The sequence below is a fragment of the Xenopus tropicalis genome, chromosome 5 (assembly GCF_000004195.4).
Source record: "Xenopus tropicalis strain Nigerian chromosome 5, UCB_Xtro_10.0, whole genome shotgun sequence".
Classification (NCBI taxonomy): Eukaryota; Metazoa; Chordata; class Amphibia; order Anura; family Pipidae; genus Xenopus; species Xenopus tropicalis.
Genome location: NC_030681.2, coordinates 114,513,498 through 114,532,734, shown reverse-complemented (window position 1 = coordinate 114,532,734; position 19,237 = coordinate 114,513,498). Strand labels below are relative to the sequence as shown.

At 39.3% G+C, this 19,237-nt stretch overlaps 1 protein-coding gene across 1 annotated transcript in view; it reads left to right on the top strand.

The window, feature by feature from the left end:
* The window catches only part of nmd3 (NMD3 ribosome export adaptor), a 28,949-nt gene that overhangs the window by 4,762 nt on the left and 4,950 nt on the right, over positions 1–19,237 (top strand). Inside the window, 7 exon segments of the mRNA NM_204036.2 lie at positions 3,748–3,828; positions 4,492–4,620; positions 5,487–5,577; positions 6,808–6,886; positions 8,833–8,929; positions 10,039–10,156; positions 17,785–17,930. Coding sequence (NP_989367.2) covers positions 3,748–3,828; positions 4,492–4,620; positions 5,487–5,577; positions 6,808–6,886; positions 8,833–8,929; positions 10,039–10,156; positions 17,785–17,930 — 741 coding nt within the window.

Genomic DNA, 19,237 nt, shown 5'->3' with positions numbered 1-19,237 from the left:
TTTGGCAAGACAATTGTCAAATTGCCACACTTCCATTTCCCTGAGATGCTGCTGTATACATTGTAGCTGCATATTTTGCTGCAAGACATTTCAGCTTTTAATTTAAGGCATATTAAATTCATTCCTACAGCAGATAACCAATAACAGAACAAGAATGATTTGCTAGGTAATTCTCTATTGTGATTGGTTGAATCAGGCTGGAAGAACTACAAGGTAACAGAATTGCATTAGATACTGGCTAAGGTAAAGTTTTGGGGCTTGTTACCTTATTTGGTTGTTTAAGGTTCCCCCATACAGGTATGGGATCCCTTATCCGGAAACCCATTATACAGAAAGTTCCAAATTATGGAAAGGCCATTTCCCATAGACTCCATTATAAGCAAATAATTCTAGTTTTTAAAAATGATTTCCTTTTTCCCTGTAATAATTAAACAGTACCATGTACTTGATCCCAACTAAGATATAATTAATCCTTATTGGAGGCAGAACAGTCCTTTTGGGTTTATTCAATATTTAAATGATTTTTAGCAGACTTAAGTTATGGAGATCCAAATTATGGAAAGATCCCTTATCCAGAAAACCCCAGGTCCTGAGCATTCCGGATAACAGGTCTAACAGGGTTAGGTCTCTGACACCATATTCGACTGGCCAGTAACTGATGAGGGAACATTTATATTATGGCACCCTAATAAAGGAATGTGGCACTGCCTTATATGTATTAGACTCCCATTCTTGAGCTAGAAAAGGGTTGGGGCATAAGTTGTACTGTCACAATTCTTCTTTTTAATTAAACCCCATACATGAAATAAATGGTGTTCGGTAACAGTGCATGAAAATCCCTCTCAATTAAATCTTTCGTCTTCTGCAAGTGGTGGGTGTTAGAAGTTGCTTTTAACCCTTACTTAATTGTTTTCCCTCTATTTTGATTTCCATGGATCATCTTCCAGATCACTCAACCCCCTTACTGGAAGATCCTGATCATTGATATCACAGGCAATAAATGATTTTTAGAAAATAACAGAAAGGTGCAAATCCCTCACTGCATCTGTTTATGAACATTTATACATAGTGTCAGATCACACAACTTCCTGCCTTGCAGTCATCTCTAGGGTGCACAGTTTAACAACACACAGCAACTGTTTCTATTAATATACAGCTCTTGAAACACAATCCTCTCCGTATCTCTGAATGTTTGCTATATTAAAAACAGAAATATTGTTCTAAATTGTGTTTACTTCTGTATTATGTAAAATGAGACAATGTAATTGTTTTAAAAGAAAATGGCTCCTTTACACTTTTATTTAACCAAAAGCATTAAATTCAGTAGTCTATTTGTGTTCTTATAGGAGATAAACATGGTTGCTGTTCAGAAGTCTAGGGATATATTAATCTGTGCTCGGGTCGGAACAATGCTTGTATTGGTTGTATTTATTAGATGAGACAATCATCAATCCGTTAAGGTATTTAAGGGTCACTGTAGCCTCTCTTTTTGTATTTTGTTGATGTAAATAGTAATATATGGTGGGATATGTATTATAATTTTCAACCTGTATAATTAACCACAGCTTTAGTGATGGTTTAACTTGTTAACTAGCTAAATCTGCTAGTTAACTAGCTAAATCTGGCTTAAAATTGAATATTATTTAAATAAGACACTTACCCACCTTCTCTAAGTTTTCTAATATCCTTCAAAGAGAGCTACCTTAAATTCACAAACAAAAACTGGCAAATATATTTTATGCACAACTTTGCTTTTCCAGTTGCATCTCACTCTCTTTGTCTCTTGCCGGCATAGTGCTGTGCTGTTTTGGAAGATTATCCTCTAATCTACAATCTAAAACTTTATTCTTACAGTACATTTTAGAAAAGAAACAAGCATTAAAATGTAATGCAGATGTTTTCATTTTTATGAATTTTTATAGACTAGCAGCAATGGCCATACCCCTTTAAAGGGATATAGCTGCTGAGACAGAATAGAAAGGAGCACAGTTCGTTTTCTTATAAAATTGAAATGAACATGCTTAATGTGATACTGAGACTAAAAAGCTACTCTTCAAAATAATAATGTACATTAAGTTACCTGTAGGTCACGTTGAATATTTTTCACTGATAGGGCTGCTTTTGTAAGTAATTGTTACTTGAAGTTCCTAAACCTGACTTTAGCCAACTGGCTGTCTGCTTTCAACCTGTCAGTTATAGCTTCTAATGCTTACTGTCCACTGCTGCACAAATATTGCAGTCCCCTCATAGAGAAACATCAGTAATCAGATAGGTAATGTGAAAGAGGTAATGTAAAAGCTTTGGGCAAATACTTTTAAAGCAATATTATAAATAGAATGCAAAAACAATGTTATGTTGTCAGTATCTCTTTAAGAACTTAGATGGAATACAGTGGAGTCTAACAGTTTGTAATTTGTGAACAGAAACAGGTTTTTGTTTCTTCTGATTTGAATACTGCAGGGTTAAGTAAAGTACTGTGGGTGTCTAGTGTTCTGGATAGTTTGAAACAGGAAAGAAATAAAAGTAAAGATTAAGTACTGTTAGGAAACAATAGTTTTCTGCTAACACCATTCCTGTACTTGCAAGTTCTGTCTGGGGTCTTATCTTGCATCTTTTTAGCTTCTCCCAGTCAACAGATTTAAAAATGGGCCTTTCCTTTAAATCCAAGGCATTTGTATGGGTTCTTCTTTAGGAACTAAGAGGGCAAAAAACATATTTACTCATAGATTGTGATTATGCCTGAGTCATTTATTTCCTATTCAGTGGGTGCTAAAGCCAGGGCTGTGGAGTCGGAGGCAATTTTGGGTACCTGGAGTCGGCAAAAAATGAACCAACTTCGACTCCTACTAAATTTAAATGGGAATATAAAAAATAAATAAAGCAAGTTTAAATGTCCCAATTCACAAACAGTGATAATTAATTACTTCTCTGCTATAAGAATACAGCCCAATGCACGCAGTGCATAAACGAACACGTTGAGTGACCATGAAGCATGCTTTTCATTGACTGTGTGAATGTATAAAATACATTAGCATATTAAAAACAGAGGAGTCGGAGTCGGAAGTATCGGAAACTGAGGAGTCGGAGAATTTATCTACCGACTCCACAGCCCTGGCTAAAGCTCTTGTGTTTTAGTGTTTCTGAGCCATTTTGCATAGCTGGGTTGGCAATCTACAGTTAAAGTGTTTGACTTCTGAGCTTCATGGCTATCATTCTGACCTTCTGAGGTGATCCTCAGAACTGTAGGCTACACATAAGTGCATCTTGAATATAAAAAGCAGGTTATTCCTCATGCTTTACAGAATTTCCAGTAAAGAAAAACTCACTAGTGAGTTGAAATTAAAATGTCTAGAATATGTATGTCTTACTTTTAAGGACAGATGAGTCAAAAGATTACAAAGAAACTAAAAGCCTTTATGCAGCAAAGGTAAAGCGTATGGATGTAATAACTAGCAAAATAAAGGAACCACTTCAGAAACTTAGGGTATTTTGTCAGTATCAGTTAGGCAACAACTACAGAGAAACATTCTGATCTAACAAGCCTATGGAGGGTATGTCTCAGAAAAGGAGGCAGTTATGTCCTGTGGGGGTTACTTGATCTTATCAAGTTGGGAGAGAAATGCTGGCTGATCCTTACATCATGTAGCACCTCTGCTATTTACTCTCTTGCAACTGATTTCACTGTATGTTCTGTGATAAAACCAGCTGAATACTTGAATGTAGAAATTATTTGTTTTATTTTTTTAGGTACGCCTTATCGATGCAGGTTTTATCTGGACTGAGCCACATTCAAAGAGGCTTAAAGTGAAGCTGACCATACAAAAGGAGGTAATTTGTGTAATACTGCTTGCCTTCACTTGCTCAATTATTGACTCCATCTATCCTATGTTTAGGACAGATCCTAATATTTTAAAGGATAAATAAATACATCCCAAATGAAGGTGTTATCTGCTACTTGTTTTCCTTTAAAGAACTGGCACATAGGTTGCTTTTAGGCACTTTGGAATACACATTTTTGAGCAGTCATTAAACAGAACTGCAAACCTACATACCCAACTGACCTGCATTGTAATCATCTGAAAGAGTTTCAGAAAGTGCTTGTCAAGTGATAGTACCCTGGAAATTTTGTAATATTCACTTGATAGTACCCTTTAGTCCACTATATCCTCACCTGGAAAATAAATCAATGTTTGCCTTAATCTTGTATATAAACAATATTAAATGTCCTGCCAGCATCATGTTATGTTTGAGCTTACCTGAAAGTTATTGCACAGTTGCATGTTACTCTTTAAAACTAATGTAGTCTCAACCACTCTACCAAGAACATTATTTGCAAAATATGAAATGATATGATTTCAATATTTAGTGCAGATGTATGTTTCTGTTCTAGATACATGATAAACTGAGGAGGCTTTACTGCCATCGCTTGCAGGAATAAACAAGTTTCAAGTTTGAAATCATCTGTGTTCTTTCATGTTCCCTGTCTGTCAGGTGATGAATGGAGCAATTCTTCAGCAGGTCTTTGTTGTAGACTACATTGTTCAATCCCAGATGTGTGATGACTGCCATAGAGTAGAAGCTAAAGATTTCTGGAAAGCTGTGGTACAGGTTCGTCAAAAGGTAAGAATGAATGCAACAGTGGTAGATTGTATTTCCACCCTTTTAAGGTCATGTAATGTCACTTTTATGACATACTGTAGTGTTTCCTCAGGGTATCTATTGAAATGGTAAAGCAGTAAGTGACTGTGTCACTGTCTCTTAACCCTAAGATGTGTTGGTGGATATTCCAAGTCCTGGTATGATGGCCAAGGGTTTATGTTGGACCACTTTTATCTGGCATTTTTATATCCCTGCAGTCTTTAGTACCTAAACATTTACACAGCACTTTACAGAGATTGCACATCAGTGCCTGCCCCCGTAAAGCGACCTTAGGTTCCCATTGCATTCAGTCATTTTTAGCAGAAACCAGTTAACCTGCCCAGAATCTCAGTACATTAGCACTGCAAGGCAGAAGTTCTAACCACTGAACCAACTAACAGTTCATTGCTTCTTCCTGACTGTCTCAATCCCTTCGTCATTATTGACAGATGTAGAAGAACACTGGATGACTGCACAAATCATATCCATAGTCGTGATTTTACAAGAAACGGGTTACTTACTAAAGTGGGTACCAATTTGTAAGGAATCCCCCCCAGTAATTGTATTCGCTTACACCTCTGATCGTTGACACTCCCCGGTTCTGCAGCAAGGGATCCCTGAACAAGATGGCAGCCAGGCACTCCACTGAGAGGGTGTCTAACAAACTGCTTCTTGGGGGTTTCCACCAATCATAATAGTGGTGCAGGCAATTAAAAAGTAAATGCAGTTTGTAATATATATTAATGTTTGTTGGGCAGTGTGAAGAACACTGCTACTGTTTGGTACTGTGGTCATATCAGTGCATTTAACTAAGTGGATTTTTTAACCTATGCAACTGTACACTTTAGGTTCTTCACAAGAAGACATTTTACTATTTGGAACAGACTATTCTGAAACACCGACTTCATCAGAACACACTGCGTGTCAAAGAGATTCATGGTACTAGCACCATCTCTTCCTCACTCAAAAAGTAGCAGTTTTAAGTTTTTTTGTTTTTTTCTGACATTATATATTTGGATTGGGTCCACAGGGTTTAGGATTGTAATTCTCTTGCTCACCAAGCAGCCAAAACATTACCTGAAGTAGTAGTAGCAAAAGACTATGTTTAATGTTTGTCAGGTTCAGATCAAAAAGCCATGAATCACTATCAAGAAAATAATTGAATTTTTGTTCCTGAAAGCCTTGGGGAAAAATTGATTAAAATAGTAATAATGTTGTGAAAAATGATGGGATCCTCTAGCTTTGAGGAGTTTAGTTTGTGTTAACTATCTGTTTGGTAGGAGCTTTCCTGATCTAGATGTATCAGACTTATATTGGGTTTTGCCAGTGCTTTCCCTATATTGAGCTCATATTTTTCCTTGTGCTTAGGTTAGTGTTTCATTGTAACTTATCAGCAGCCAATAACAATTTTTAAAAATGTCAGCTGTACACTTGGGTGACTAAGGGGCATATTTATTATGCTGTGTAAAAAACGGCGAGAAAATTCGCCACACGTCGCCAGGCTTTGCCGTGTAAAAATGGTGTTAAATCGGCGTAATTTTTTACGCATTTTTTTTTCTCCACCGGAACTTATGGAAAGTAACGGCATAATATCCGGCGTTCAGACAGCGATATTTTCCATTTATTTTACACAGCTTTTTACTCTGTTTGTTTTTTCGGCGAATTAGTTTTACACAGCATAATAAATACACCCCTAAGAGTAGTGGTAGCCAAACTTTTTTAGTTCAAGCCCCCCTTGGATATCCAGTCTTCGGTCTGGGCTCTCCTTAGATTAAAACAAGGTTACAGATGTAGGAAGATCTTGATATATCGGCTATTAAGCCTTTGTTCCAAAGTGTAGGGCAGCAAATACATTTTCACTTTAAAATTCACCATAACTGATCTTCCAGCAGGACTTTCAGCAGGACTTTCAGCAGGACATCCCCATGGCTTAGGGTAATGGCACATGGGCCACTATCTTGGAAATATGAGTATTGCCTATAAGTATTACATCAGCAGGCGCTGATGCATGCACACAATTTTACAGTTTCTCTTTAAATGCATGTGTATCTATATTACTTTTAAGAACTATTGCTATTGCAGAGCATGACAACATGGTCTGTGCTAAATTTAGAGTATTTTTATATCTAAACTTCTAGCAAAGCTCTGAACATATATTCCTTCTTAAAGATGGACTGGACTTCTACTATGCTTCCAAGCAGCATGCTCAGAAGATGGTGGAATTTCTACAGTGTACAGTGCCCTGCAGGTAAGTTGACACTGTATGTGGGAAATATTGGCGCAGTAAAGAAATGTGTACTGATACAACAGCACAATTGTGGTTCAGATCCTGGAGGCTATATTCAGTGCTTAAATAATGTTTTAGGCCCTTTAGACAGGTGTCTTTGCCTGACTTCTTCATTATAATATAGTCTTTAGCACAAACTTGATGAAAATTGTCTTATCAGCCACCTGCAGCAAGATATTGGACATCACAGCAGCTACAGAAATGTAAACTTAGGGTGAAGACACATAGATCTACTAGTAGCAGCTACTTGTGGCTATAGAAATAGACAATGCTGGTCATTTGCTGATTACAGTCTCTGCGTGTGTTTTAGCAGAGGCAATTCTCGGTATTGTCTATAGCAGGTTATTTTCTGGTGTTTAGTAGCCATGACAAGTAGCTGCTACTAAGTAGCTCTGCGTGTCTTCACCCTTAGAAACTGCAGTAAAAAAAAAAAAAAAATAACCATCTGAATTTTACCATCTCGTGTGTGTCACTTCAGAGTCCATCTTGAAGGAATTTTTTAGTGATAGCAGATGATAAAATACTATTTCAGCATGTGTATCTGCCAGGTGTTTGTTCTTTGGACTGAACTAAATGAAAACACATGACTGAAATGTGTTTTCATCTGATATCTGTTTCATGTATGTATCTTTGCACACAAGTGCATTGTACATCAAAGTTCTGCATCTTTAGTACCATTACACAAAATTAGACACTGCTGGTGATAGGGTTGTGCTTATTCTTCATACATGGAACACCAGGCTCCCAGGGCTGCCTTTCCAGATTCCCATTTGAGTAACTTGCATTAGAGACAATGAGCCGATGCGGTCCCCGATCCTACTGAATTTTTTAACCTGCCTGATCGATATCTGGCCTATTTCAGGCCAGATATCGGTTGGGCAGGCCAATCGTTGTTTCCCCTTGACGGGCCGATAAGCTGCCGAATCGGTCAAAGGGAACGATATCGGCAGCTACAATCGGCCCGTGTATGGCCACCTTTAGACTCCCTTGCCCATTGTCCTCTAGGCAAGCTTAGAGATTCAAACCCTTTCCCTCCTGTTACAGATTCTCTAACACTCCTTGCAAAATGCCAGGAAGCTAGTTAAACCAAACCTTTATTAATTAGCCTCTCATAAACCGTCATGGAGCAACTCCCATTTTCCCCACCTGCGTTACCTGCTAGATTTCATTTGTTGACCAAGACTTGGAATTAAGGCAATGGGAGACAAATGGGACAAACCTACTACATTTTAATCCTACATAATTTCTATAATACTCCAATTTGACTAAGTAAAATTTACCCAGGCAGTTTTCTGGCTTGTTGCTTGTCAGCACCCTCAAGCACACTTTCTCTGTTATGTGGTCGATTTTCCCCTTATCGCAAGATATTGTATATTTTGAATTTTAGTCCACATATTGCCCCAGAATAAGTCTGATACACTGTGTAGAACATTGCTGTTCTATGCCAAGAAGGCTAGAAGTGACTAAGGCCTGCTCCTCCTCCTTTTTTTTTATTGACTTAATTTGGTCAGTAAAATGTTACCAGTTATAAAACTTGCTTACGAAGCCTAGTGTGCCATACTTGCCATACCTGATTTGGGAAACATCAATGGCCATCTACCCAAGCCACTACTATAGGAGTATGTATTTTATTGGGAATGTATGTAACTCTGTATGTTTTGCATTGTTCCTTTGTTTGATTCCTGTATGCAGATGTATGACTATTATATATTATGTGATATGTATTAGCAACTTGTCATGGACCAACAACCTGATGCATAGAGTTTATAAAATGTAAAGTAAATCCATAAAAAAAAAAAAAATGTCAGCTATGCCTTATAGTTGTACTAACTGTGGTTAGCATGTGATTCAAGGATTCTGTAGAAGGGTTCTTAAGTGTGTTTTTTTTTTCCCTCAACTTTCTCAAGATTCAAAGCTTCCCAGCGCCTGATTTCACACGATATCCATACGAATGCCTACAATTACAAAAGCACATTTTCTGTGGAAATTGTTCCAGTTTGCAAGGTGAGTTTAGGGCAAAATATTATTTTTTTTTTTAAACTTTGTTTTTATTGTTTGTTTTACAACAAAGTGAGGTAAATACAAAGTATGTGGAGAAGAGAGTTAGAGAAAGTAAAGTTGGGTTTAGATAGAGTTTTTTTTCCCCTTTTTTTATTCTGAAATTGGCATCTGAGGTTTTTCCTTGGAGTTGTCCATTTTTAGATCTGGTTGGGTTGTTGATTACTTTGGTTTTCAGTCCATGTGATCCAGGGGGTCCATATCTTTTCATATGTGTCTATTTTGTGATGGATGAGTTCGGTCAGTTTTTCCATTGTAGATATCCACCAAATTTTGGCTGTTATTTCAGAGAATTGTGGCGGTGTTGATTTCCATTTTTTAGCTATTCCACATCTGGTTGCCAGACAGATTTGGGAGCATAATTTAAATTCGGTCTTGGTTAAGTGGTCCGATTTATTGAGTAGAAGAGCTCATTGAGGGTCTGGTTGGATTTATTTCTGTAGTAGCTGGCTTATGATTCTGAAGACGTCTTTCCAGAGTGTTGTAATTTGAGGGCATGTCCACCAAGTATGCAGTTCGTCACCTATTTCTCCACATCCTCTGTAGCAGGTGGGGTCTGACTTGTATATTTTAATTTCAGTGGTGTGAGGTACCAGTCGTATAGTATTTTGTAGGCGTTTTCTTTAATTATGGTGTTGATGGAGGCTTTTCTGATATTCTCTAGGATTGTCTGCCATTGGTCTTAGGGCAAAATATTTTGAGAGTTTTTGTTTTATTAAGCAGCAATAAATAAGGTTGTGGCACTAACTGCATAGTTAAATGAAGAAGGCTGCTTTAACCCTCTCAGCTCCGCCCGCTCCTAAAAAAGTGATTTTATAACTGGCTGAGTTTTTGTGCTCTGCACTTTCACCTCAGCTTCTGTGATTTACCTTGGTTATGACTTGACTTCACGATACAAGAGACCTAGGCTGTCCTCTAGGTCCACTATACATTTGTTCTACAGCCTGACATAAGTGCAGTTGCAATTTTACTTTCCATTTCCTTTAATATCTCCCTTTTTTTTTTTTTATTAGCGTTTGATTTTCTCTTTAAAATGTATGCCATTTTGTTCACAGGACAACCTTGTATGCCTCTCTCCGAAGCTGGCACAGAGTCTTGGAAACATGAACCAGATATGTATTTGTGTCCGTGTTACCAGTACAATTCATCTGATTGACCCTAGCACTCTGCAGAGTAAGTAAAGGGTAATTTTGACAAGTAACAAAAGATAATTTATATTGTGTAACCAAAAAAAATACAAGGCTCACCAGTAATGCTGTGGGGTCTGGCTACTTGTTTCCCCAGACCAACAGGCAGGTCAGGACTGGGGTTCAAAATAGACCCTGCCATACTAAGTACACAGCCCCCCACCAGCCCATTAAATAGTGATTGTCTATGGTACCCTACAGCAACCCCTCTGCCATTTGCCAGAATCCACAGATTTGTACACATATTTATGGATTTTGTGCACAAGGCATTTAATCATAGGCTTGTGCTTTTCTTTTGATTTTTTTAAGGCTATTATGTATGTTTTTCTTGCTTAAAATAAAGCTTATAACTCTTTTACAATGCCTGCTTGTGGCATCTATGAGTGCCTTCTGAAATCTTTTTTTTTTTTTTTTTTTTTTTTTTTTTTAAATCTTTTTTTAGTAATTATTACAAGCACAAGCTCACTGCGTGTATATCTGTTCTACCCCACTTATTTCCCTTGTTATCACTTACCACCAGTGCATTTAGCTTAATGACCTGAGTTACAGTTCCAGTCTTTATAGGAGAAGCACAAAACTGCATCGCCACCGGGGTACTTGCAAGCAAGCATTCCTCTATTTGCTTCATTGTTTGGGAAGGGTGCACATGCGCAGTAGAGTGAAATACCAAACTTTAACGAAAAAGCCAGCTTTTTCACTCTAGTGTGCATGTGTCGCCCCTGAGATTAGAAGAGGATTGCTCACTCGCATATACTCCGGTCTAGAGCCATTTTCTGCTAACAGGAGCACCAGCCTGGGGTATCGGGAAAGCAATTACAATCACTTGGCGTTGCTTAACATTTGGTACCCCCCAGTGATTTAATCTTTCCAATGGTGTCTGGTGCTGTATAGGTTCTCTGTCTGTGGCTTGTGACGTGTTTAAGAAAATCCAAGTTGTCTTCGATGTTAAATATCCTGCATCCGGATTAATATTTTGGAGTTAAAATGTAATTTATTTCTCACTGAATCCTTTCTTATCTTGAAAGCTACAGAATCTTTTTTAAATAGCGTCTGAAGTATTTTATAAAATATTCCACTTTCTCCCCCATGTTCATATGGTACAGAGGCTGCCCTGCTGGAGTTTTCTCATGCTGTACTGACAATTTTGTTGGTAGAAAAACTAACATAGTAACGTAGTAAGTTGGGTTGAAAAAAAGACATACGTCCATCACGTTCAACCATAATGCCTATATATAACCTGCCTAACTTCTAGTTGATCCAGAGGAAGGCAAAAAACCCCATCTGAAGCCTCTCTAATTTGCCACAGAGGGGAAAAAAATCCTTCCTGACTCCAAGATGGCAATCGGACCAGTCCCTGGATCAACTTGTACTAAGAGCTATCTCCCATAACCCTGTATTCCCTCACTTGCTAAGAATCCATCCAGCCCCTTCTTAAAGCTATATAATGTATCAGCCAGTACAACTGATTCAGGGAGGGAATTCCACAACTTCACAGCTCTCACAGTAAAAAATCCTTTCCGAATATTTAAATGGAACCTCCCTTCTTCTAAACGGAGTGGGTGCCCTTGTGTCCGTTGGAAGGACCTACTGGTAAAAAAACATTAGAAATGTTATTATATGATCCCCTTATATATTTATATATAGTTATCATGTCACCTCTTAAGCGCCTCTTCTCCAGTGTAAACAGACCCAACTTGGCCAGTCTTTCTTCATAACTGAGACTTTCCATACCCTTTACAAGCTTTGTTGCCTTTCTCTGGACCCTCTCTAACTCAGTCATGTCCCGTTTGAGCACTGGAGCCCAAAACTGAACAGCATATTCTAGATGGGGCCTTAACAGCACTCTGTAAAGGGGAAGAATAACCCCCTCCTCCCGTGAATCTATACCCCTTTTAATACAACTCAAAACTTTGTTTGCCCTTGCAGCTGCTGCCTGGCATTGCTTGCTACAGCCAAGTTTATTATCTACAAGGACTCCAAGGTCCTTCTCCATTATGGATTTGCCTAGTGCAGTCCCATTAAGGGTATAAGTGGCTGCATATGACCTTACATTTATCCATATTAAATCTCATCTGCCACTTAGCCGCCCAGATTGCCAGTTGGTCAAGATCCTGCTGCAAGGATGCCACATCCTGGATAGAATTGACTGGTCTGCAGAGTTTTGTGTCATCAGCAAACACTGATACATTACTTATAATATCCTCCCCTAAGTCATTTATGAACAAGTTAAACAAAAGTGGACCCAGTACAGAACCCTGAGGGACCCCACTGAGAACCTTATTCCAAGTAGAGAATGTACCATTAGCAACCACCCTCTGTACCCGATCCTGTAGCCAGTTTTCTATCCATGTGCAAACGACTTCTCTAAGACCAATATACCTTAGTTTAGAAAGCAGTCGTTTGTGGGGAATGGTATCAAATGCTTTGGCAAAATCCAAATAGATTATATCCACTGCATCCCCACTGTCCAGCTTCTTACTTACCTCATCATAAAAAGCAATTAAATTGGTCTGAAATGACCTGTCCTTCATAAAGCCATGCTGATTACTGCTCATAATGGCATTCTCCAGTACATAATTTTGTATGTGATCCCTTAACAAGCCTTCAAATAACTTGCCCACCACAGATGTCAGACTTACAGGCCTATAATTGCCAGGCTGAGATCTTACTCCCTTTTTAAATATAGGAATGACATTCGCCTTCTTCCAATACCTGATGAAAGCGAGTCTGAGAATATCAGAAACAAGGGCCACTGTAATTCTGACCCTAGCTCTCTCAGTACCCGAGGGTGTATTCCATCTGGCCCAGGTGCCTTGTTTACATTTATCTTGTGTAACTCTTTAAGCACCATATCCTGTGTCAACCACGGTGTAGTTGGAGCTGAGGCAACAGTGCAGCTAGTGGGTGGGACTTGGCACTCTGGCTCCTCTAATGTATACACAGAAGAAAAGAACTGGTTAAGCACATCTGTCTGTAACCATATTGTTACTATAACTCAATGGGGCCACACCCTCAACCTGCATCTTTTTACTATTATTATACTTTTTGGGGTTAGTCTTGGCCTCTTCCGCAGTGCACTCCTCATTTTCTATCTTTGCCTTCTGGATTGCTGTTTTACAACACTTGTTATAGTGTTTATATTCATTAAACGCAGCTACTGTCCCTTCTGACTTATATTTCTTAAAAGCTTTCCCTTTTATCCCTATTTACTTCTTTACCTCAGTGTTAAGCCACATAGGGTGATTCTTAACACTTGTACTTTTTCTTATTAATGGAATAAATTGAGAACAGTAATGATTTAATATCATTTTAAATGACAACCATTTCTGCTCTGTGTTTTTATCAGAAAACATCATGCCCCAATCTATGCCCTGAAGCGCTGCCCTTATGGAGCTAAAATTTGTTGTTGCCCCAGTGTAAATTTGTTTCCTGCACCAAACATCAAATGAAATAACATTATGGTCACTATTACCCAGGGGTTCAACCACTTGCACATTTGCTATACGTTCTGGGTCATTAGAGATCACTAGATCCAATATAGCATGGTTCCTGGTTGGCTCCTCAACCACTTGTGACATAAAGTTGTCATGCAGCAAGTTTATAAACTTGTTCCCGTTTACTGTCCTGGCAGTACTATGGCTCCAGTCAATATCAGGATAATTAAAATCCCCCATTATTATCACTTGCCCCAAACTAGCAGCCTTTTCTATTTGCAACAGGAGCTGAGCCTCCTCCTCCTCACTTACATTAGGGGGTCTATAGCATACCCCTACAATTAGTTTGGTAGATTCTTTACTATCTGTGAGAAGCTCAACCCATAAGGATTCAGCTCCCTCTGTTACCCCCATCACTTCCTCCTTTTAATTTGCTTTTAATTCTTGCTTAACGAACAGACACACTCCTCCTCCTTTTCTATTGCCCCTGTCCCTCCGAAACAATGTATAACCCCCAATATTAACAGCCCACTCATGAGACTCATTCAACCAAGTTTCAGCAACTCCAATCACATCATATTTCCGCTCCAACGCCAGTACCTCAAGCTCTCCCATTTTACAGTCAGACTCCTTGCATTGGTAAACATACATTTAATACTGGTACCATCGTAAGAATGACATGTAAACAACTCATGGGCCTCCCTGCCATTATCAGTATCCCGAAGCAAGTCTCCTCCCCCATTTTCCCTTACTATGCCCACTACCTCATCTATCCTGTCTACCACAGAATTACCCGCTGCACCCTCCCCCCCCACTCATAGTTTAAAATCTCCTCCAACCCACTAGCCATCTTTTCCCCCAAAGCAGCTGCCCCATCATCATTGAGGTGCAGCCCATCCCTGGCAAAGAGCCTGTAGCCAATTGAGAAATCAGCCCAGTTCTCCAGAAACCCAAAGCCCTCCTCCCTGCACCAATCTCTCAGCCACGCATTAATCTCCCTAAGCTCCGACTGCCTTCTTAACGTTGCTCATGGCACAGGTAATATCTCTGAGAAAATTACCTTGGAAGTCCTCACCCTCAATTTCTCGCCTAGCTTTTTAAAATCGTTCTTGAGGACTTCCCCCCCCCCCCCCTCCTCTAACTTTGTCATTGGTACCTATGTGTACCAAGACCGCTGGGTCTTCCCCAGCCCCTCCCAACAATTTGTCCACTCATTCCACCACATGCCGAACCCTAGCACCAGGCAAGCAACACACAGTTCGGCATATAGGGTCTTTGCGACAAATTACCCTATCCACCTTTCTAATAATTGAATCCCCTACAACTATAGCCTGCCTTCCCTTCCTAGCACTACTCCCCCCACCTGTATTAGAGGTGCCGGCTCCCAGGGTGCTCTGAGAGTCTGCCTGCTCCATACATGCTAGCTCAGAGCTGTCTTCCCCAGCATCTTCACCTAAAGCAGCAAATCTGCTGGTTTGTACACGCTGTGAACCAGCCCCCCTACCCTTGCGTCCCCTTCTGCCCCTCTTGACTGTTACAAACCTGTCTCCCTCATTAATCTCCACTGTCCCTTCTCCACCCCCCACTACACCAGCCCCTGCCAGTGGTTGCTCAGTGAGCCTCCTGTTCTCCTCCATGTTTGCAGCTGCCCTCAGTGCTGCCAGTTCCCCCCTTAGATTCTGCACCTCAGATTCCAAGAGGAAAACCCACCTGCATCTCTCACAAGTAAATGCTGCATGGAACTGCTGCTCCAGGACCACATACATGCGACAAGATACACACTGCGTAACACCAGCAATCATACTGGAACTCATATTGCCACTGGGTACTTACAGTCTCCCGAGTGCAATCCCTTGTATAGTGCCTTTTTAGTTTAAAATGCCTTTTTGTTTTTAACGCCTGCTCAACACTTAATTCACATGCAACACTTAGATCACATGCAACTTGGTGTGCAGTCAGTAACTTATAGAGGTTCAAACCAAACAGCCAAGTGCCTGCTGAGAATTTACCAGATTTACTCCTCCCCCTTAAAGGAACAGTAACACCAAAAAATGAAAGTGTATAAAATTAACTAAAATATAATGTGCTGCTGCCCTGCACTGGTAAAAGTTGTGTGTTTACTTCAGAAAGTCTACTATAATTTATATAAATAAGCTGCTATGTAGCCATGGAGGCAGCCATTCAAAGGAGAAAAGGCACAGGCACATAGCAGATAACAGATAAAACACTATTGTATTATACAGAGCTTATCTGTTATCTACTATGTAACCTGTGCCTTTTCTCCTTTTTTCCAGATTGAATGGCTGCCCCCGTGGCTACACAGCAGCTTATTATATAAATTATAGTAGTGTTACTGTAGCAAACACACCAGTTTTACCAGTGCAGGGCAACAGTGCATTATATTTTTATTACTTTAAAGCTTTCATTTTTTGGTGTTACTGTTCCTTTAATTAGTAGGCTCAGTCAGCCAAGTAGCACTTAGAAATTACACAGCAGTTAGCTAATTGCACTTACTTTCTCCTTTCATCCAGCACTCCCAACATGCACAGTAAACCCCAAACGCCTTTTTGTTTTTAACGCCTGCTAAACACTTAATTCACATGCAACACTTAGATCACATGCAACACTCGCTTAGGCTGATGCCAGACGTGGCTTAGGGCTGATATTTTCAGCAAGCGGAAAAAAGGCTTGGCGAAAATTCAGCCCTACGCCTGCTACTTGTGCCTGCACCGGAATGAATGAGATACGCTCGGGTGCAGGCACATGTAGCCGATATACGCATAAAAACGCGAGATAATGCAAAGTCTCGCGTTTTCATGCGTATATCGGCTACATGTGCCTGCACCCGAGCGTATCTCATTCATTCCGGTGCAGGCACAAGTAGCAGGCGTAGGGCTGTATTTTCGCCAAGCGTTTTTCAGCTTGCCGAAAAAATCAGCCCTACGCCATGTCTGGCATTAGCCTAAGCAGCTCCCACACTCTCTGTGCAGTCAGTAACTTATAGAGGTTCAAACCAGATTGTTGATTTGATTATTCATTTACTCTAGCTATTACTTATCAAAATATTAACGCTTTACTGACACAGTGAAGATATAATATGGTTTATTCCAAATGAATATTTAATGCTTTTTTCTCTGTTACACATTCCTTGTTTAACAGGTCTGTGGCCTCTGTCGTTCAATAGAGAGAGGCCTAACAGGAGCCAAAACATTGTTTTTTTAAAGCCATGTTTTATTTTCTGCTATTAAATAAATTCTGTTTTTTAAGTAAAATGTAAACATCGAAGTCTGTAAATAAATTAACGTAGAACTAAATTCTCCAAAATTGATCTGACTTTTCACTTATGGAGCTTTTCTGGTCCATTAGGGTTTGAGCACCATCATTACTTGCTGTTACAATAAATTCACTAACTGAATCTAGCCCACTTAGATCAGTGATGATAGTCATCTATCATATAAATGAGTGTCTTCTTTTATAAATCTATTGCTAGAACATTACAGTTCTCCTGGCAACTGGAGCAGATTGTTATTTTTCCCTTTTACTGTATGATCCCATAAGTGTATATAATGTATGAATGTATACAGTACATTTTAATTTCGAATGTTTCTGGACCTATAAAAGTAGCCACAGTAATTCTGAAGCGCTGTTCAATTTGTTACCCAGTCAGCTAGTGTGCTCATTGTTCTCTTAGTTTCGTTGTGGGCTGCACTGTCTAGACAGTGTGGCAAAGCTCTGTAGGCAATGATTTAATGTAGCAATAAAATCTGAACAAATGATTTAGAGGTGCAGTCTGCACTATCTAAGTTTGCAAATAAAACAGAAGGAAATATGCATGTGTTCGGGTTGTCTTGGGAATAGTGGCCTCTGAGTTGGTTACCCTCCCATCCAGAATATCCCCCTGGTATAATTACCCTGTATTTATTATACCTGTTAGTACAGAAGGCTCAATGGGTGGTGGTGAATGTATTATAGAGATCTTTCATTAAAGAAGAATCATCCTCCTATTAATGGAAAATATATAGGATGGCTGTATTTGTGGGTTTTAGGTGCATTGCGTAAAGGCAACACGTAAATAGGAAGTGACCTTAGCACTGTCTTTTTATATTTGTAGATTATAAATGTGTGTGGACAAATGCACCACTTTCTCTCTTTCATAGTTTGTCTTTTTCCCTCCTCCCAGTTGCTGAGGTTGATGGAAACACTTACTGGCGATCTCCTTTCAACAGCTTGTTCCACCCCAAACAGTTGGAGGAGTTTATTGTGATGGACACTGACATAGTCAGAGACAGAAAACAAGCAGCAGGAGCAGGCATGAGATCAAACAAAGTATGTTTTTGCTTTCCTCTTTCCCACTTTCCGTGGCTGTGTACATCAAATGACACACTTGGTATAGGGACGCACATTATTGCATTAAATACGCTGGGACGCTGGAATTGTAAGCAGAAGCTTTAGTGGCTCATACATTGTATGATAATTATCATAATTGTATATTGCTATACAATGTAAAACGCAGCTTCAGTTGCATTTTATATGACTGTAGGAAATCTCTGCTCTTACCTGCAGAGAAAATCTGCTCTAATGAACATCTTATTAAACTTGTCAATATGCCGAGGCTGCTGGTGAATAAGATGTCTCACCTAGAGTATGAGCACTTGGGCAAAAACAGATAAAGCTAGCATCACAGTGTTCCTTGGGATCACAGGTAACTACTTCTGTGGTTGGCTATTTGCTGCCACCCAAAGAAAGGTGCTCTTCTCACTACATGACTGATACACCATGATTGTTAATCCCCTATACAGGACTCACACGATGATGATGACAAAATGATTTCTTTGAAAAGCCTAGAACACTTGCTCTGGTTATGGCATATGCTGTAGTTTCCACCAAAATGCTGATGTCTGCTAGAAAAGGCAAAGGCAAAACCACAATTCAATACATCCTGTTTTACTCCTTAACACCTGCATTGAATGCATTTGGGGGTAACCCCAGGTCTCTTGGCAGCACAGAGTATCTGTGACAGTTCTTAACTATTTATTTATTTTTCACATTGTGCAAAAATGCATTACACAAACACAATGCACCCATTTTTGCAGTTTGCACACTGCCTTAGAAGGTTTTAGTTAAATGTTTTTGCTTCAGTTTCATTAAAAGAGTGGGTGTTTGTTCCTCTGATGCCAACCAAAAGTCTCAGTGAAAAAAAATCAGGGGTGCTAAAATGTTAAAGTAGTCTTATTTTTTTTTTGTGTTTTAGATAGAAAATGTAGGTATAAACCATATATTTTTTGTGTTAGCCAACTCTTTGTAAATAGGTACTACCCAAGACGGCGTCTCGGCTGCTATTTCTGTTGTTTTGTGCTGCTCTCTGCTGGATAACTTGAGTAGCAACTCTTAAGGCCCTTGAAGCTAATTATTTTTGATGTGATATCTTAGGTCACTGAAAAGCCTTGCAACTGTATTTTTCTTTCTGGTACTTTTCTACTTAAATAAATAAATATTTTAGGCTAGGGGTCTACAGATTCATTTGCGGCAATGTGACTAAACACCAACTGCCGAAACTAATCAAAACCGTTATGCAACTTGAATGGCGCTGACTTATTTCCCTTTTAATCAAATAAAACAGACTTACAAGTGTA